Source organism: Uranotaenia lowii, chromosome 3 (assembly GCF_029784155.1).
Source record: "Uranotaenia lowii strain MFRU-FL chromosome 3, ASM2978415v1, whole genome shotgun sequence".
Lineage (NCBI taxonomy): Eukaryota > Metazoa > Arthropoda > Insecta > Diptera > Culicidae > Uranotaenia > Uranotaenia lowii.
In genome coordinates, this window is record NC_073693.1 from 99,473,236 (window position 1) to 99,494,866 (window position 21,631).

Genomic DNA, 21,631 nt, shown 5'->3' on the forward strand with positions numbered 1-21,631 from the left:
ATTCAGATTTCAGATTCAGATTTCAGATTCAGATTTCAGATTCAGATTTCAGATTCAGATTTCAGATTCAGATTTCAGATTCAGATTTCAGATTCAGATTTCAGATTCAGATTTCAGATTCAGATTTCAGATTCAGATTTCAGATTCAGATTTCAGATTCAGATTTCCGATTCAGATTTCAGATTCAGATTCAGATTCAGATTTCAGATTCAGATTTCAGATTCAGATTTCAGATTCAGATTTCAGATTCAGATTTCAGATTCAGATTTCAGATTCAGATTTCAGATTCAGATTTCAGATTCAGATTTCAGATTCAGATTTCAGATTCAGATTTCAGATTCAGATTTCAGATTCAGATTTCAAATTCAGATTTCAGATTCAGATTTCAGATTCAGATTTCAGATTCAGATTTCAGATTCAGATTTCAGATTCAGATTTCAGATTCAGATTTCAGATTCAGATTTCAGATTCAGATTTCAGATTCAGATTTCAGATTCAGATTTCAGATTCAGATTTCAGATTCAGATTTCAGATTCAGATTTCAGATTCAGATTTCAGATTCAGATTTCAGATTCAGATTTCAGATTCAGATTTCAGATTCAGATTTCAGATTCAGATTTCAGATTCGAATTTCAAATTCAGATTTCAGATTCAGATTTCAGATTCAGATTTCAGATTCAGATTTCAGATTCAGATTTCAGATTCAGATTTCAGATTCAGATTTCAGATTCAGATTTCAGATTCAGATTTCAGATTCAGATTTCAGATTCAGATTTCAGATTCAGATTTCAGATTCAGATTTCAGATTCAGATTTCAGATTCAGATTTCAGATTCAGATTTCAGATTCAGATTTCAGATTCAGATTTCAGATTCAGATTTCAGATTCAGATTTCAGATTCAGATTTCAGATTCAGATTTCAGATTCAGATTTCAGATTCAGATTTCAGATTCAGATTTCAGATTCAGATTTCAGATTCAGATTTCAGATTCAGATTTCAGATTCAGATTTCAGATTCAGATTTCAGATTCAGATTTCAGATTCAGATTTCAGATTCAGATTTCAGATTCAGATTTCAGATTCAGATTTCAGATTCAGATTTCAGATTCAGATTTCAGATTCAGATTTCAGATTCAGATTTCAGATTCAGATTTCAGATTCAGATTTCAGATTCAGATTTCAGATTCAGATTTCAGATTCAGATTTCAGATTCAGATTTCAGATTCAGATTTCAGATTCAGATTTCAGATTCAGATTTCAGATTCAGATTTCAGATTCAGATTTCCGATTCAGATTTCAGATTCAGATTCAGATTCAGATTTCAGATTCAGATTTCAGATTCAGATTTCAGATTCAGATTTCAGATTTCAGATTTCAGATTTCAGATTTCAGATTTCAGATTCAGATTCAGATTTCAGATTCAGATTTCAGATTCAGATTTCAGATTCAGATTTCAGATTCAGATTTCAGATTCAGATTTCAGATTCAGATTTCAGATTCAGATTTCAGATTCAGATTTCAGATTCAGATTTCAGATTCAGATTTCAGATTCAGATTTCAGATTCAGATTTCAGATTCAGATTTCAGATTCAGATTTCAGATTCAGATTTCAGATTCAGATTTCAGATTCAGATTTCAGATTCAGATTTCAGATTCAGATTCAGATTTCAGATTCAGATTTCAGATTCAGATTTCAGATTCAGATTTCAGATTCAGATTTCAGATTCAGATTCAGATTCAGATTTCAGATTCAGATTTCAGATTCAGATTTCAGATTCAGATTTCAGATTCAGATTTCAGATTCAGATTTCAGATTCAGATTTCAGATTCAGATTTCAGATTCAGATTTCAGATTCAGATTTCAGATTCAGATTTCAGATTCAGATTTCAGATTCAGATTTCAGATTCAGATTTCAGATTCAGATTTCAGATTCAGATTTCAGATTCAGATTTCAGATTCAGATTTCAGATTCAGATTTCAGATTCAGATTTCAGATTCAGATTTCAGATTCAGATTTCAGATTCAGATTTCAGATTCAGATTTCAGATTCAGATTTCAGATTCAGATTTCAGATTCAGATTTCAGATTCAGATTTCAGATTCAGATTTCAGATTCAGATTTCAGATTCAGATTTCAGATTCAGATTTCAGATTCGAATTTCAAATTCAGATTTCAGATTCAGATTTCAGATTCAGATTTCAGATTCAGATTTCAGATTCAGATTTCAGATTCAGATTTCAGATTCAGATTTCAGATTCAGATTTCAGATTCAGATTTCAGATTCAGATTTCAGATTCAGATTTCAGATTCAGATTTCAGATTCAGATTTCAGATTCAGATTTCAGATTCAGATTTCAGATTCAGATTTCAGATTCAGATTTCAGATTCAGATTTCAGATTCAGATTTCAGATTCAGATTTCAGATTTCAGATTCAGATTTCAGATTCAGATTTCAGATTCAGATTCAGATTTCAGATTCAGATTCAGATTTCAGATTCAGATTTCAGATTCAGATTTCAGATTCAGATTTCAGATTCAGATTTCAGGTTCAGATTTCAGATTCAGATTTCAGATTCAGATTTTAGATTCAGATTTCAGATTCAGATTTCAGTTTCGGATTTCAGATTCAGATTTCAGATTCAGATTTCAGATTCAGATTTCAGATTCAGATTTCAGATTCAGATTTCAGATTCAGATTTCAGATTCAGATTCAGATTTAAGATTCAGATTCAGATTTCAGATTCAGATATTAGATTTCGATTTTAGATTAGGAATTCAAATTTAGATTTCAGATACAGATTTCAGATTGAAGTTTTCAGATTCAGATAAAGATTTCAGATTCAGATATTAGATTTCGATTTTAGATTAGGCATTCAAATTTAGATTTCAGATACAGATTTCAGATTGAAATTTTCAGATTTCAGATTCAAATTTCAGATTCTGGTTTCAGATTCCAGATTATTTCAGAATCATTTATTAGATTTGGATTTTAGATACAGATTTCGGATTCAGATTTCAGATTCAGATTTAAGATACAGATTTCAGATCAGATTTTTTATACTTACTGATTTCAAATTTCAGATACAGACTACTGATTTTGAATTTTTGAGCAAGTTATTAATGTGAATATTAATTATGAGAAAGATTTAGATTCAGATTGAAATTTCGTTTTTCAAGTTCAGATTTCGCATTTCAAATTCGGACTTTAGATTCTGATTCAAAATTTAAATAACAGTACTATTTTTTTATCAAATTTATAATTCAGTATTGAGATTAAAATCTTTAGATATTTTGTTTTTCGGGCACTTGTTCTTAACTGAAAAAGTTTGAGAAATTTTCGACACTTTTCAAATGTGTTTTATATTTGTCTGTTGCTTTAGTTTGGACCTTCGAGTGAAATAAAAGTGCAGTTTTATATTTATACTCTCATTTATTTTTGAAAATACTCAATTTGACTCCGTGAAATTTACAGTAGTCAGTTTAAAATTGTATTTGAATACCGTACAACGTTTCGGAATCCTTTTGTAAAGATTTTACCCTTTAATGCTAATAGTTTAATATCCCTATACAACTTCACACAACACGCGTAATCGCGTTCAGAAGTTGGACTTGTGTTTGAACTTTGATGCAACGACTCAGCATTCTTAAAAATAAACAAAACAGGAAAACGATTAGGAAACTTAAGCACAGTTTCCGATAGGAAAAAAAAAACACAAGCACAATCATTGTTTGTTGTTCGGATTGAATCGGCTGTCCGCGTGATGCTTCAGGACGGCACACATCGATGCTATGTGCCCAGGCTTTTTGCATATCTCGCAGGTCCTATGTCGATGGAAGCATTTCTCCGGCCGGTGTCCTGAGTGGCCACAGATACGACATTCGAGTCGGCCATGCTCGTCCAGCTTCGGTTCCACAAGATTGCTTTCCGATTGCTGTCGGTGGTCCACTTTATTCGTCTTCGCGGCTTGGCCTGCCCGATTGGCCTGTTGCCCGCCGTTCAACAGCTGAAAGCATCGTTCCATCGAGTGTCCACTCCGATGGCAATAGCTGCACACCTTCCTGCCCCAGCATTGTTCGATGCTATGGCCCACCTTTCCGCAACTGTTGCAAACCGGCAAAGGTTTCGATTGCTGCCGGCGATAACGTTGATTGTTGTGATGCACAGTTGGAGATGACTCAACAGCTCCCATGACGACGATGCACCGGCGCCGTCGATCGCGTCCGCTCTCAAGAGAGTTTAACTCAACACTGATTAATGGGTTACGAAAAGGCTCACCCTCATCGCCGACTTCGAAGAGATAGAGAGCAAGAGAGTAAACAAGAAACTAACTGAGCTTAAGCTTTCCGGAGATTTCTATAGGGGAGAGGCGGGCTATATGCGCATATTAAGGAATGCATTCATTTTCTCCCATATTCCAATAGGTATAGGCGGTGGGTCGTCAGGTATGAGCGGACAACTTTTTTATATACGTTAAAGCAATTTTTCTGTTAAAATCACTTACAGTTTTTGTGAAAATAATTTTATAATAAAAGAAGTCAAAATAGCCAATTTCCGAAACCGGCGGGCTAAATCGGGCTTTAGCTATATTTTATTTACACTTGCAATATTATTTAATTGAAATTGGTAGAAACGTACACGGAGAAAAAAGTATAGTATTCAATAATCCACTTACATTCAATCATTTATCTGATTGCTTCTCGGCTAACTATAATTATTAAAATTTCAACAATACATAAAATAGACAATCTGATTGATTTCGTACATTCAACAATGTATATAATACATTCAAATATAGTTGTAAGATTAATTTTGTGCATTCAACTATGCATATAATAGATTTAACTATAATGCACGATTGATGTTATACATTCAACAATAATTATAGTAGAATCAAGTATAATTATATGATTGATTTAATTATAAATATGATAGATTCACTTTTATTTCTATGATTGATTCACTGACTTACTTACTTACTTAATGATCCCGCGCCGATCCCCCGGAGCATAGGGCCGTGGTAAAAGACCTCCACTGTTGACGATCCGGAGCCAGCGTCTTCACCTGGTCCCAGTCAAGATTCTCGTCGATAGTTCGGATTTCAGCGGTTAGGCTTCATCTTTTCGCAGCGTGTGCCCAATCTATCTCCACTTACGTTTTCGAATCTCGATTTCTAGCGCCCTTTGATGACACCGGCGATGTAGTTCCTCATTCAAGATCCAGTTGCCAGGCCACCAAGCGCGGATGATATTCCGCAGGCAGCGGTTTACAAATACTTGCAGTTTTCGCGTCGTCACCGCATATGTGCACCAAGTTTCGCACCCGTACAACAATACGGATTTAACGTTTGAGTTAAAGATTAGGATTTTCACTCGTAGAGAGATCTGGCGTGACCGCCAGATGTTTCGGAGACTCGCAAATGCAAAACGGGCCTTTCTGATCCGGGTTTCGATGTCTTTCCTGGTACCACCATCAGGCGTTATCTGGCTACCAAGATACTGGAAGCTCTCCACTTTCTCAACATGTTACCATGAAACTGGAGGGATTTCCTGTGTTGATCTCCATCGACTTGGTCTTTTCGACATTGACTATGAGACCTGCTGCCTTGGAACTTTCGGTGAGGTCGTCGAGTTTGCTCTGCATATCCGGTTGTGTTTGGGCGAGCAAAACAATACCGTCAGCCAGGCCAAGGTCGTTAAGTTGCTCAATTGATGAAGGATTCCACGGCAATCCTCGGTTCGGAGCACAGTCAGTCAGAATCTGGATCTGATTCACTGAGGTCAACTATTAATATTGTACATTTATTATATTTTAACAAAACTGACAAAAATCTTATTTGAATTTTTAAATTTTGTTGGCTTTATATAACAACTAGCTGATCCCATAAGAACTCCGTTTCGCTTTGAACTTGGAATATGTCATGACCAGTTTGTAAGAAAGTCAATTGACGAAAATTTTCCAGATGCACTTTCGAATTCATTGTAAAGTAATAATTGCAAAAATATTGGACGATTACTTGTTCTGTCGTCTGCTACCAAATTTGAAACCTGGAATCAATTGACCGTGCCAAAAAAAAACCCTGTGTAAAAATTTTGACTCAATCGTTGCATAGCAACATTATTATTGCCAAAAAGCTAAACCCCTTTCGGTGACCTCTTATACAATTTTTGATATCTGTAATTGATTGCCCTTCCTTAAAAACTCCCGTGTGCAAATTTTCAAAGCAATCCATTGCATAATATCGTCAATATTGCTAAAAACAGTGAAAAATTAATTAATATGGACGACCCCTTTCGTCGACCCCTGGCAAAACATTTGACATCTGAAACAGATTGTCCGTCCCCAAAAACTACCGTGTTCAAATTTTCATCCCAATCCGATGTCAAATAACGACGATATAGCAAAAATATTGAACGGTTAATATGGACGACCCCCTTCGCTGGCCCTTACACTGGATTTCATTCCTGAAATCCATTGCTCGTCCCTCAAAACTCTCGTGTACCAATTTCCATCTGAATCCGATGTTTTATAACGATAATATCGCATTAGCAGTGAATAGTTAATATGGACGACCCCCTTGACCGACCCCTGTTCTTAATTTGAATAAGTGAAATCAATTATTTGTCCCTAATAACTCCTGTGTGCAAATTTTCATCCCAATACGATGTATAAAAGCGTCAATATCACTAAGATGTCTAAAATTTGATATGGACGACTCCTTTTGCCGGCCCCTTACACTGAATTTGATACTTAAAATCGATTGCACGCCATTAAAAACTATCGTGTACCAATTTTCATCTGAATACGATGTATAATAACGTCAATATCGCAAAAACAGCGAACTGTTAATATGGACGACCCCTTTGGCTGACCCTTACACAAAGTTTGACACCTGAAATCGATTGCTCGTCTTTCAAAACACTCATGAGCAAATTTTCAACACGATCTGACAAAAAGAAACGTCAATATCGCGAAAACAATATTTGTCTTCTATGGACGACCCCCTTCAGAAGGGGTCATCCGAAAATCTAAAAACATTTTTCATCCTTCCTGGTCCTAATGAGCATCCATGCCAAATTTCAGTTCTCTAGTCCTTAAGACGGCTGAGTCTATAGAGGACAAACAAACAAACAAACAAACAAACAAACAAACAAACAAACAAACAAACAAACAAACAAACAAACAAACAAACAAACAAACAAACAAACAAACAAACAAACAAACATACAGAAATTGCTTTTTATATATATAGATTAAATTTTTTCATGCCATGTTTCAAAAGCGTATTACCCTCAAACTGCACTGATTATAAACATATGTTGAATCATCAGCCATATCGTCAATCGGCTGTATGCGCATATTACCCAATATGCGCATTTAAGAACACTTCTCTCTACTTTCCTTAATATGCTCATTTAGCCCGTCTCTCCACTAGTGCCTGCATCTCCCTCCATTCCGGGGTGCTGCACAACTCCACAAGGATTTCATCTTTGCAGCCTTGTGTTTATTGATTACATTTCTCCACTATTGTACCCACACTGGTTTGAAATCTCTTAAAGCGTTTATCACTTTCTCTCTCATACATGACGTGCTCTAGCTGAGAGAAACCACTTAAATCAAATTGGTTTATGAATCCTTCAGTTACGATTCAGTTGGGGTGCGGATCCGTGCTTTGTTCTCGGTAGCCTGTTTTGTTTTGATTTTGTCGGTTTTTACTCCAGTCAGCGTTTGTTGCTATAATGTAGTTTGAATTAGCCGCGAGTTAACTCAATAGAGCGTGCGTGAGTGTTAATTTTCAGCCACCATCATGGGGTGTAGCTGCTCGACCGAAAGCGAAGATGACGAACGGGAATTTTATCCCCAAGGAACGAGCCGTCATCGCGGGCAAAACGAAAACAATCCCTCTTCAGCTGGATCAAGAGTGCACATTATTTCACCTTATTCACCAGGGGCTAGCCGTCCCGCGCCGTCACCTTTTCATGAAAGTTTTGTGCCCAGGCCACGGTTATCAACATCGACTACGGTTACGACGTTATCTAGTAGGTACGGACTGTATAGTTAACTGTTATTATTGCTAAGTTTAATTACTGCTTCATATTGCCTCTCGATATTGGGCTGATGACATAGTGCATGTAAACGCGAACAGCGGTGGGTAGCAGAAAAAAAAATCATCTTAACCGAACTTGATTTAGCAGTGCCTAAAAGCGCTAAGGTCGTCCCAAAAAACGGAAAAATAGAAGGGGAGAGTGGGGTATCATGGGCCACTTTTTTCTTTGCTTCATAACTTCTTTATTTAAAAAGAAAAAAGAAAAAAATAAATGGAATGGTTTTCTACATTTTTAAGGTATTATTAAGATTTTTTTTTAAATTTTACAAACATTAATTTCCCGAGTTCTGACTGTTCTAAAAGGATTGTTTTGAAAAACTGCGGAGAAGCGTGGGCCAAAAAATACAAATTTACCAAATAACGTGCAAAGTTTATGAGTTGATGCAAAACTGAAATTTTAATATTCATTTAGTTATTTTAAAGCAATTTCAGATGAGGAAATAAAAAAAGAGTTGTGTATGATCGAATTGTTCCTAAAACCTGGCTCGCGCACGTTTCGGCAAAATTCTTCATATAGGATTTATGTTCGTCTCTATCGCATTAGAAAAGATGGACAAAACAATTTTTATAACTCTTCATTTGACATAACAAAACTTTGCAGGAAGGAAAAACGTATTTTAAGTTCATAATGTGTATAAAAACATCAATATATAGATGGCCCATGATACCCCACAAAAGTGGTCCAAGATTCCCCACAAACAACGATTTGCAAATTGGTTGCGTTTGTGTGACTTATTGATGTTTTATCAAAAATTCCTTTTCCACGTGAAAGAACATGACAAAACTAAGATCATAAGCGTATGAGCATATTTTTGTTATGTACTTTAGGTCTCCCACGGGTGCAATTTTTTGATTAATTATGTAAGTACATTTTTCTCGGCTTGTTAAATAAAAGAAGCATATGATGCGTACATAAGTCAATAACATATAGGAAAACCCGATTTAATACACTTGACAGTGGATTGTAGCCTTTCTTTCAGCCTGTAAATTATATTTGGGTACATATAAAACAAAATGAATTATGAATTATGATTAATGAATTTCATACGCAATAAATCCAAAATGAATTTAGGAATTAAAGATTCACAGTTTTTATTAGGATAAAAGTATTTTTATATGATCATAATTTTCATATAAATAACCTTATTTGCAACTAGTTGGAGATTTTTGAATGACTAGATTCTGGAATATCATGTATGATTCCGTTTCTATGCCATTATAATCTAACTCAATTTACTCCTTTTGGAGTTACAGCATATGATATCTTCAAAATGGAAGGGGTATAAAAATTAAGAATACAATTTGAAAAAAGATGCCTGACCATGTATTTCAAATAATTCAACCTCTCAAGTAGAGGAATCAAATACATAGATAAAATTATTGGAACAAAATTTCAATTGCTAGAGTAAAATACGATACCAAAATGCAGAAAATCGGTAGAATAAATTTTGAAAATTAAAAGTATTGAAAATTTTGAAAGCGTAGTATTTTTAATTTTGTTATTTTGAGATTTTTATTCTGTTTTGTTGATTTTGTCTATTTTGTTAATTTTGTTAATTTGGTCATTTTTTCAATTTTGTCAATAATGTAAATTTTTTCAATTTTCATAATTTTGTCAGCATTCTTAGTTGATAAATTTTGTCAATTTAACCAATTTTCTAGATTTTGTCAATTTTGTCGATTTTAACAATTTTCATGATTTTGTAACTTTTTCAAATTTGAAAATTTTGTCAATTTTGTCAAATTTGTCAATTTGATCAGTTTTGTTAATTTTGTCAATTTTGTCAGTTTTATCAAATTAGTCAATTTTGTCAATCTTGTCATTGTCAATTTGGCCAATTTTCTCAATTTTGTAAATTTTCTTCGATTTTGTAAATTTTGTCAATTTGTCAATCTTGTCAATTTTGTCAATTTGGTCAATTGGGTCAATTTTGTAAATTTCGCCAGTCAATTTTGTCAATCTTTTCAATTTTGTCAATTTTGTAAATATAGTGAATTTTGTCAATTTTGTCTTTGTCAATTTTGTGAATTTTGACAATTTGGTCATTTTGGTCAATTTTGTCAATTTTGTCGATTTTTGTCAGTTTTATCAATCTTGTCAATTTTGTCAATTAAGTGAATTTTGTCGATTTTGTCATCGTTAATTTAGTAATTTTTTTTTCAATTTTGTCAGTTTTATCAATCTTGTCAATTTTGTCAATTCAGTGAATTTTGTCGATTTTGTCATCGTCAATTTTGTCAATTCTGCCAATTTTCTCGATTTTGTCAAATTTATAAATATTATCAATTTTTATGATTTTTTCAGCAAAGTTAATTTTGTCAAATCAATGAATTAAGCCAAGTTTGTCAATTTCGTCAATTTGGTCAATTTGGTCAATTTAATCAATTTTGTCAATTTTGTCGATTTTTGTCAGTTTTATCAATCTTGTCAATTTTGTCAATTTAGTGAATTTTTTCGATTTTGTCATCGTTAATTTAGTCATTTTTTTCAATTTTCTCAATTTTGTCAGTTTTATCAATCTTGTCAATTTTGTCAATTTAGTGAATTTTGTCATCTCTTTTGTCAATTTTGTTAATTTTGTCAATTTTGTCAATTTTGTCGATTTTGTCAATTTTGTCAATTTTTTCAAGTTTGTTAATTTTGTCAATTCTGCCAATTTTCTCGATTTTGTCAATTTTATAAGTTTTGTCAATTTTATGATTTTTTCAATCAAGTGAATTTTGTCAAATCAATGAATTATGTCAAATTTGTCAATTTCGTCAAATTGGTCTATTTAGTCAATTTTTTTTCTGTTTCTTCAACTTTGTCAATAAAGATTATTAGCTTTTTAGCTATATATGCATGTTCCAAAAAAAATCCCAAATGCTTCAAACTCTACTATGGAGGGCTTGGTGGCGCTACTGTTTGGTTGTCATCTTCCATTGGCTTCAGCAAGTGAAAGTTCAGATTGACCTCCAAGCCGTCATCGTTTTTGCAAGACACCAACCCCAACAACAACAACGCAACGTTAGATCTGAAGAGAGGAAGAGAAAAGGGAACAAAAAAACAAGCTCGAGAGGATTCAGTAGTATTTGTCTTAAGGTGTGTTCAACAAAACCCAATCGAAATCAATTGAAATGGATTGACAGTTGATCAGCTGTTTTTCCAATTGACTTCGATCGATTTCTATCAGGCTGCTGAATGAACAGCCAGACACTAATACTAACGCGCTGTGTTTATTGTCATTTTTTATTCGGCTGTGCACTATAAAAAAAGCATAATCGTAATCGTCTTTAGATACTTCTATTTTTGTGTCAGCATTTTTTTCAATATCGACGGACGGAAACAATCCTGATGTGTTCGAGAGACAAAAAACGGCCATCCTGAAGTTGGGAGCAGGAACCGGCTTCGATAATGTACCGGGGCTACACCTTATGCGACAAAACTGATTCCCACAGCTGCAAGATCTGTATAAACCGGCAGCTCGAGTTCAAGTTCTTCAAGAAAAGTTCATCATATACCAATGTCGCTGACAAACCAACAACCCTCCTATATGTTAACAACAATGCCCGTAAACACACGGTAATAAGAACCGGCTCTGATTATATACCTGGTTACACCATTTTTGTTTTGAGTGAGTCATGGCGTTTCATTTTAATTTTTTTGGTAGCCATTGGTGACATTTTTGGTGCTGATAGGAAAGAATGAGAAAGGATAAAAAACCATTTCGAATTTGAATTTAATTGTTTTATTTAAATTTAAGTGCACTATTTACATAATTATTTAATATTCCATTAATCAATCTGCTTGAGGAGTACCTCATTTTATGTATCTGTAATTTTATTTGTATTTATTTTTTATAAATTTCATAAAACTTATTTTCTAAAGTTGTTTTTAAGGACACTGAAAGATGCCCTACTTAATGCATCACTAACAAAGCACCTCTGCATAGGACAGCACAGCGACGCCACATCGACCGACATCTTTTTCAGCACCACGGACCAGCACGACTAGCACAGCACCACCGACTCAGAAACCTGGCACAGCAATACCGACTCAGCATGACTGGCACAGCACCACAGACCCAGCATGTCTGACACCACCAGACCAGCGCGTCTAGCACAGCACCACCAACTCAGAATACCTGGCACAGCAACACCGACTCAGAATTACTGGTACAACACCACCGATCCAGCAGGGCTGACATAGCACCACCGATCAGCACACTGACTCCGCACGACTAGCACTGCACCACCGACTCAGCACACGACAGAAAACACCGCACCAAATGACATCACTTTCATTTCTTCTTATAATTTTTTCACAACAAACCAAATCAGCTGTTTTTGACAGAAAACATCTGCATTTGTGTTAGTGTAATAGAAATCGATAGAAACGAATCCTGCCACCGAGCTTGATCGTTTTCGATTGGTTTCGATCGATTTCGATTGGCTTCAATGAACGTCAATTGGATTAGTTTCGACCAAAACATTGGCTGAGTGAACAACAATTTACCAATCGAAATCGATTGAAACCGATTTCAATTGCCTGTTGAACACGCTTTTATTAGATTTAATTTGCTTTCACGGGCGAAATACTCTCCTGTCGTTGATGCTTAAGAAAAAGCTTCGTAAGCACGAACGGCACGTGAGAAGATGAGAGGATGTGCATACATCGTCCGCGTACCCGTGTTGTTTTCCCCTTCTCAGAGCAATCTGTTCCTGAATATAATGTTGGGCGAAGTTACTATCGCTTTCGTACCATGCAGTGTGGGCATGACGTACTCACCAACGACTTCATTAATTTCGGGGTCGTACCCCTTGGTGAAAACCATTTTTATGTTCAATAATTTGGAGCTTCGGTTCCGAAATTTTTGAAATGGTTCGGTTTCAAACTGAACCATTAAAATGAAAAAATACAACCGTTAGCTGGGAAATTTAAAACTGTCGTCTTCCTCCTACACGGTTTCTGTCACGATGACATCAAACCTGAGTGGGAGTGAAGCCTGTCTGTTCTCCCTTCCACTCATCGACAGGTCCATACTTTTAGAAAGCAAGCACGTATCTATGACGTCACGTTTAATTTGACGTCATATATACGATAATCTTGATTTTAGTGATTAATGGTTGTGGCTAGCAAGGCCAATTGACACGTTTTTTGGAGTGATGATTTGATGATAATTACTATGAAAATTTATTTTTCAAACTATTTTGTTTTTTTTTTCTTTCTTTTATACATTGAAGAGGGAAAAAAAATCAAATTTTTTAAGACAAAAATCATTTTTATTGTACTTCCCAGTTTCTCAAAAACGTGTGGACAAAGTTTACAAAAAATCACACCAACACACACAAATACACTGACATCGTCTGAACTCGTCGAGCTGATTCGATAGGTACCTATAAAGGTATATCTAAGACCCATAATTAATGATCTCCCAAATCGACCGATAACTATACCTTTCTGAAAGAAAGGCAAAAACATGCTTACGCAAAGCGACGACGATGACAGTTGGATTGGGATTTTTATTTGAACACACAGCTGAGATATTTAAAGTGGCCCATGTTTCCACATGGCCCACGTTACCCCACTCTCTCCAAATTTTAATTTTGACCCAAACGATTTAAAAAAGCATAAAACGCTGAGATCTAGTGCTGTTTCAAAAACATGTTTGATTTAAAATCGTCTTTCTGCGACCCCGCACTAGAACAAAAATGACAAAATGATAATAATGGTTGAAATGATAAAAATTACTAAAATGAATAAAAAATCACGAAAATATAGAAAATAAGACAAGTTACAAAATGAACAAAAAAACAAAAAAAAAAAATGAAAACAAGATACGAGCAACCAAAAGTCTCGTTCAAAAGGTCAAACACTTAATCGGCATAATCAATGTGCTAAAGTTCGTTTTATTCAGCCCAAAATTTAAGTTCTTATTGAAACTTTGAAGTTCTTTCAAAGATTTGAACGGCCTTCTTTTCAGCTCCCAAGTAATCGTTTAATCAGCAAAAACAAAAAAAAATCTTTCATCTCATCTCTTACTTTGGTCACCACCAGCCCATGTGATGCTGTCGGTTTCTCGGCATCCATCTTTATTCCTCCCATCACCTCAATTCATCTTTATTGCTTTATTTATTACTTTTTTCGATACATGCAGGCACGCACGCCAGTTCTGCTACACATTTGTTTTTTTTAAACCAATTAGTCCTGATACCAGATTCGTACCGCAACCCTTCGAGATGCAATCTTTTTGCAAATTTCTTTCAAGAAATTCATACGAGATTTAATGATGAAGATCGTGATCGCGATTATTTTTCATTTTTCCCAGAATTCTCAGGGGACTTTAGCATTAATCAAGTTAATGTGCAAGATATTCTGCAAGAACTAAAAAATCTAGGCGCTTCGAAAGGTCCAGGGCCAGGCGGATTTTCTCCTGTATTCATGAAAAGGTTGGCAATGGAACTGACAGCTCCATTGTTTTGGCTTTTCAATATGCCATTGAAATCAGGAAGTTTTCCAAAAAAATTCGGAAAAGCTCATTTTAAGTGCCTATTAAAATCTGGTCGAAAGTCTGACATTCGAAATTATCGCGGAATAGCTATTATCTCTTGCATTCCCAAGCTATTTGAAGCAATTATAAACGAAAAATTATTACCTCAACTAATTGAATTGAATTTATAGACTTTTCATTCAATGCAATGGATAATGGCAACTGTTGTAATCTATATTCTCCAGATAAACTAAATGAAACACTTCTTGAAATTTAACTTGAAGGACTTGATTTATTAATTACAGACTGACCGTTTTGGCAGACTAACCAAAGTTTTTCTATCGAGACTTCCCCGATTACTTCGATCACTATCGAGAATTGGAAACTACCACATCTCCCTTTGTTTTAACAAAAATTAAAATATATCTAAAACTATGAGTTGAGGACAAAGTCTTGGTGCCAGTGGAATGGATTAACCGATCTTGATGTCTTTTGCTAATCTGATGGCCTTTGCTGATCCTGCGAGACCACAGGTTCAACCTGGATAATCTGCCACTTTTTGACGAATTGCAGAGTTCCGTAAAAACGTATTCCTTTATTCATCTCGAATCTCATCTTGGTTCCGATCTTAGAAAAACTTTTACGAATTACTGCACACAGTTGTTACGACTCCATCATCTGGCCACCAATAAAAATTTGTGTCAAATAAAAATGTTTCCATCCTCATTTCTGATTTCAAGTTGGTTTTCTCTCTTTGGTTTGCAGTTTGTTTCATGTGAACAAATTTCGATCATCTTCCATTATTCATTGAGCTTTGATTCCGGATTTTTTTGTACACCGTTCATCCTCACATTCTTACCCGCGATGCTTTTTCAAAGGATTTCCATCAAAAACTTCTGGGTCTGTAACATAGGGAAGAAGGTGTGCGAGTAGTCAAGTTAAAAGTGACATTATACTCCATAAGATACTCAGGAAATATGTACGTTCTTTCTACCACAGAGCATATACGGATTAACTTTAAGAAATTCAAAACTAAGCATTATTGATGAACTCAATAGGAAATTTGTTCGAGATTGCATCTTTGGGTTATATGGTTATCAGCACACTCCGATTTGTCACAACGTGTCTTCCGAAGGCCGACGATTTTGGTTGCCCAGCATATGTAATACGAACGTTCAGTTTTCGATCTTAACACCACCCTAGAATGCATAAAGTTAAACGTCTTCTGGGAACCTGGAATTGACGAAGATGCTTAAACTGGATATTATAGTCACTGTGTTTGGAAAAGTAGTTTCTTATAAATTGTGTATCACTGCCACTATCAACAATATCGCGGTTATTACAGCACTCATTCCATGTTTTGTCGTGATTTCTAACGTTCTCTAAGGAGCAAGCCCTTAAAACGCCAAAACCGTCTCTTAGCAAACCCGTTTTCGTCCATCGCACACTGCCTCAGTAAATCGCGAGTAGATGCAGAAGTTGTTGATTGATTTTATTTTTTTTTAATTTGCCTGTTTTCAAAGTACATTCCTACTCGAACCTCCTTAAAAATTCTCAATGATCTTGAAACTTTTATTACGCATACTTAAGTTTCTTTTTCCGCTTCCTTTGAAACTTTTTTCAACGTCTCTTTTGAGACTGCTCTGAGCTCTCCTTCGAGGCAAAGGTCTCCTTTGAGACTTTATGAGGCTCTCCTTTGAGGCTAAAGTCTCCTTTGAGATTATATTAAGCTCTCCTTTGAGGCTAAAGTCTCCTTTAAGACTATATTAAGCTCTCCTTTGAGGCTAAAGACTCCTTTTAGATTATTTGGTCGAATCTTCTTTGAGATTCATGTGTATCATTGTACACTATTTATTACTTACTCAGCAAAGAAATTCTTGGAGCACTCTGTGCCCGGAGTTCGCCTCGTCGCCAATGTTGTAATCTGTATTCTCCAGATAAACTAAATGAAACACTTCTTGAAATTTAACTTGAAGGACTTGATTTTATTAATTACAGACTGACCATTTTGACAGACTAACCAAAGTTCTTCTATCGAGACTTCCCCGATTACTTCGATCACTATCGAGAATTGGAAACTACCTCAGCAACCATGTGGAAGCTCTTTATACAGACTTTAGTAAGGCATTTGATCGCGTAGACATACCAATGCTTCTTTTCAAATTACAAAAAATTCGTATAAAATCTAAACTCCTGAAATGGCTTGAATCATACCTAACGAATCGCCAACAAATAATAAATTTCAATGGAAAGATATCACTCCCTATTCAAGTCATTTCAGGAGTTCCGCAAGGATCTCTTTTAGGACCCCTACTTTTCATACTTTATGTAAACGACATTTCCTTTATTCTCAAAAATCTTCAAATGCTTATTTATGCTGACGACATGCAGCTCTATTTGGAAATATGAGATGAAGAAGACATCAGCATAAAAGGTGATACGGTCAAAATCTGGTTAATATCAACTTGACGTATTTCTATCAATTTTGCATTTAAAAAACCTAAACACTCCTCATTTCGAAGGTGTGTGTGGGTGTAGAATGTTGCTCTTATTTTGATTTTGGAATTCACTCTTCAGTTGTCAAAATGCCGTCCAAGGAAGAAGAGCAGCGTATCAAAATTTTGCTCGCGCATCGCGAAAATCCGAGCTACTCGCACGCAAAGCTGGCAAAATCGCTAAAAGTTGCCAAATCAACCGATACAAATGTAATTAAAGTGTTTGGGGAACGTTTGTCGACAGCCAGGAAGTCTGGATCGGGGGAAATCGAAAACCGGAAGCCGCTGAGACGACAAAGAGAGTTGCAGGTAGTTTCAAGCAAAACCCTAACCTCTCTCTCCGAAATAAGCTGGGTGTATCGTCTACAACCGCGCATCGAGCCAAAAAACGAGCCGGACTATCGAATTTCAAATCGCGATGATAAACAAAATACGACGGCCAAAGCGCGATCCCGGAGGCTGTACACGACGATGCTGACGAAGTTTGACTGCGTGGTAATGGACGACGAAACCTACGTCAAAGCCGACTACAAGCAGCTTCCGGGACAGGAGTTTTATACGGCGAAAGGAAGAGGAAAGGTAGCAGATATTTTCAAGCACATGAAACTGTCAAAGTTCGCGAAGAAATATCTGGTTTGGCAAGCCATCTGTACCTGTGGCTTGAAAAGCAGCATTTTCATAGCTTCCGGGACTGTCAACCAAGAAATTTTCGTGAAACAGTGTTTGAATAAACGTCTGCTGCCTTTCCTGAAGAAACACGGTTGTTCCGTACTATTTTAGCCGGATTTGGCATCTTGACATTACGGTAAAAAGGCCATGGAGTGGTACGACGCCAACAACGTGCAGGTGGTTCCCAAGGACAAGAACCCTCCCAACACGCCAGAGCTCCGCCCAATTGAGAAATACTGGGCTATTGTCAAGCGGAACCTAAAGAAGAACAAAAAAACGAGCAGCAGTTTAAGGCAAACTGGCTTTCTGTGGCGAAGAAGGTGGACAAGGTGGCTGTACAAAATCTGCTGGCAGGGGTTAAGCTTAAGGCCCGGTAATTCGGATTTGGAAAAGCGGAAGCCTTACTGAATGTTTTTCCTGAATTTTATACTAATTAAACATGAAAAAGCAATTTTATTTGATTTTTTAAATATTTTTTTTTCACCGATTTACACGCGTTTTCCTTTTGAACAAATTTTGACCGTATCACCCTTTATTTTATTTTGGTTCGCTTAGTCTATTTTTTTATGTTTTCTATATATTTTTCAAACTATTTGATATCAACTTATCTTTGTTTTGGTTATCATGTTTTGTTTTGGTTATCATGATGAATTTTGTTTTATTCAGTTTTATTAAAACGCATCTTAATCTTACTGGTGTGTGTTTATTTCAAACCTTTAATTTTTTTTATTGGTTTCTCTTTTTTCTCCAATGTTTATAGTTTATTTTTTCTAGATTATTTTTCTGTATTTTTTCACATTTTTTTTTAAAATAGTTTATTTAACATCAGGTTTGTAATCTTACTTGTTTGTTTGAGTTTGTTATCTTAAAAAAATAGGTAATCTTATTTCTATAACTTTAACTGATTAGCAAAGGTGATCTCCACAATTTTCTACGTTCGTCATTGAAACCTGAGTGACTCTATTTTCATCTTATTATTTTTTTTTACTTTGTATGACGTTCCATCAATCTGACATGCTCCCTGTTTACTTCCAGAACAACAATTTCGCCGCAGCCGATTTTCATAAATGATCTCATCACACCTAGGCCAGCAACTAGACCATCAGCAAAGCCAGTTGCTCCGGTTCACGTGAAGCCATCGGCCACCTCCAGATGGTCCGACGCTAGATCCTGCCAGGCCTGTGGGGATCCGGATCATTCGAAATCGGACTGCCGCTATCGAGATCGATTGTGCTTCAACTGTCGACAGGAGGGACACATCATCCGGATTTGTCCGGCCAAACAGAGGAACCAAAAGCAGAGCAATAATCGTGGCAAAGGCGGTCCTAAGGGGAAGAAAGTGAGAACCAGAAGACACTAACAAGAGGGGTAGTTGTTTACTCTAAATGGGTGACAATAAAGTTCCCATATATATTTTTTTTAATGCTTCAAAATTGTAACCCTGCTTAAAGATAAATTACAATCAGTGACAAAAGTTGGTAATCAAGAACAATTTCCAGTATTGTTTTGCTCATGTGTGTTCTTGAATGGATGATTTATGAAGAAAAATTGAAGTGACTGATACCATTTGAGTTCATTAAGATTTTCGTAAAGCTATTTAAAAAAAAAAAACAAATGTGTCGAACCCATTTAAATTTTTATCATCATAATTTATTGAGACAAAAGTACGTAACCTTAAAAGAAGAAAGAGCTAAAGTTCACAAAATTCAAAAGTAAAACAAGTTAAAGCATAACGTATCTCTAAACTCAAAGAAGATTCAAATGAATTATTCGACCATCCTTCAATATGCTATCAATAAATATTCAAATACCCTATCAATATTTAAATAACATTGATCACCGGAGTAGCTTTGATCAACATGAAATTTTTCCACATAATCATCAACAACTAAGTCTTAAGTTAAAATATCTTTAAATGTTTTTCTTTGTTTAAAAACCTTCATTTTGAGTTTCAAATTGGGAAAACTTGGTTTGTTATTGAAAATTTCAAATGTAAGTAAAAATGTTATATCAAAATCTTGAAATTTCTAATTTTTCGAAGGCTTGTAGACAAACACTCTTTCCGATGAAATCAAAGCGTTTAGAAGCAGCAGGTTGATCAATGTAACAGTTCAAAATTTTTCCTGAGTAAATTTATAGTTTTGGTGGAGTTTTTGTTGTATTTTGAGGTAAATTTTTGATATTTAAAAAATAGGGACATTTTCCAAGAGCTAACTAGGTTACGACAAAAGGCTAGAAACCCTACCAAATGAAAAAGTTTGAAGGAAAAAATAAAGTGGAATAGTGCGAGGGACAAGAGAATTGAATGAAGGCAAAATTTCATTTTTTGTGTAGTTAATTTTTTATATAAATAACTAATATTAAAAAAAATGAGCCCCTAATAATGCAGCATCATTGTCCATCTTTCGATTTTATTTGTTGTTCGGACTTAACACACGAATTGTCTAAGTTTATCAATTACTAGCATTTGTACAAATTAGGAAGATGTTTTGTATTCTTTATGATCAAAAAAATTCGTTAAAACCGTCAAAATAGAGACTGATCTATGTTAGCCCAAAGCATCAAATTCTAAACAAAGTCGAAATCGATTTTTAAATCAAATTTAACCTAGTCTAATAAATTTCTGCAGCCATGTTTTACGTTCATAAGAGTCCAGTTCTAGTTTTAAAATATAAAGACATACACCGTCTTAGCCGCTTTAGGCTTTACAGACTGAATAAATGACGTGGACAACTTAAGATTAACATTTAACACCCAGTACCGAGATGGGAATCGATCCCATGCCATCAGTGGACCAGCGATTACCGTCTTACCACGCTAACCACTCGACCACCGAGACGTACATGAGACATGCCACATTCCCCTTAACAGAAAAAATAATCGAGAAATGTTGAAAAAAGTGATCAATCCTATCTCCTTGTACGGTACTACTTTTCGTGGAGAAATTGCGTTTTGCACATGATAACTACTTCCAATATAGGTTTAAAGCCGAAAAATCGCTCATTTTGATCGAGAGTTAATACTGAACCTAAACGCCTCAAAATACTTCCAAACCCTCAAATTTTAATTCCATTGAGTAGTTTGAAAGGCAAGTTGAAATTTTCCGAAAAAAAAATGTTTTCAAACAATTCAGAAGTGGAAAACAACAGTTAAGTGAATCTGAGAGTGTACTCTATCTACAGTGTCTAGAAACCTTAATAATAACAAAAATTGTCATAGTCGATGCTTGATTTGGTAGTTGTTTTATTTTTGAATTTTAATGAATTTAACAAAAATTGTCATAGTCGATGCTTGATTTGGTAGTTGTTTTATTTTTGAATTTTAATGAATTTATACTTTTTCCTAATATGGATTCTGATGATGAAAATGGAGATCTAAAGAATTTATTTTAAGCTATTCTTGTTTTTTCGTATAAACCTTACAGCAATGATCTCAAAGACCGATACTAGTTGTTAGATTGATTTATAGTTCTGAATTGTTGAAGTATTTTTAAAACTCTGGGAACTTTATTGCCACCCTGTATGATAGATGTACCATTGTTGTTGTAGTTCTCTAGAAGTGATGTCGATAAAAAGTTTTATTAAAACTTTATTCACTTGGATTGATGAAAAAGAGTTGAACAAGATAAGATTTTTTTAAATCTACATTTTAAACAAACGAGTTGTTGAAACCCATGTTACACTGAAGATCCAGCAACATAAGAGAAGTTATAAATAAGTCAAAAATAACTGAATAAAAGGTTTTCAAGTATAGTTCAAATAAAAATTGACTAACAGCTCTTTTAATTCTACCTTTATCCGAAGTAAATCTGTAATCAAAATAATACTCTAAGTCTGAAATCTGGAATCGGAAATCTGAAATCTGAATCTGAAATCTGATCCTGAAATTTGAA

The 21,631-nt window shown here is 35.0% G+C and overlaps 2 protein-coding genes across 2 annotated transcripts in view; one reads left to right on the forward strand and one right to left on the reverse strand.

Annotated features, from left to right (window-relative positions):
• Positions 1-21,631, reverse strand: part of LOC129756924 (four and a half LIM domains protein 2) — a 495,033-nt gene that overhangs the window by 421,464 nt on the left and 51,938 nt on the right. The window lies entirely within an intron of this gene.
• On the forward strand, positions 7,651-21,437 carry LOC129756928 (uncharacterized). Its single transcript, XM_055753997.1, has 2 exons — positions 7,651-8,041; positions 18,775-21,437. The coding sequence occupies exons 1-2, from the start codon at positions 7,806-7,808 to the stop codon at positions 19,097-19,099; spliced, it is 561 nt and encodes a 186-aa protein (XP_055609972.1). The 5' UTR covers positions 7,651-7,805; the 3' UTR covers positions 19,100-21,437.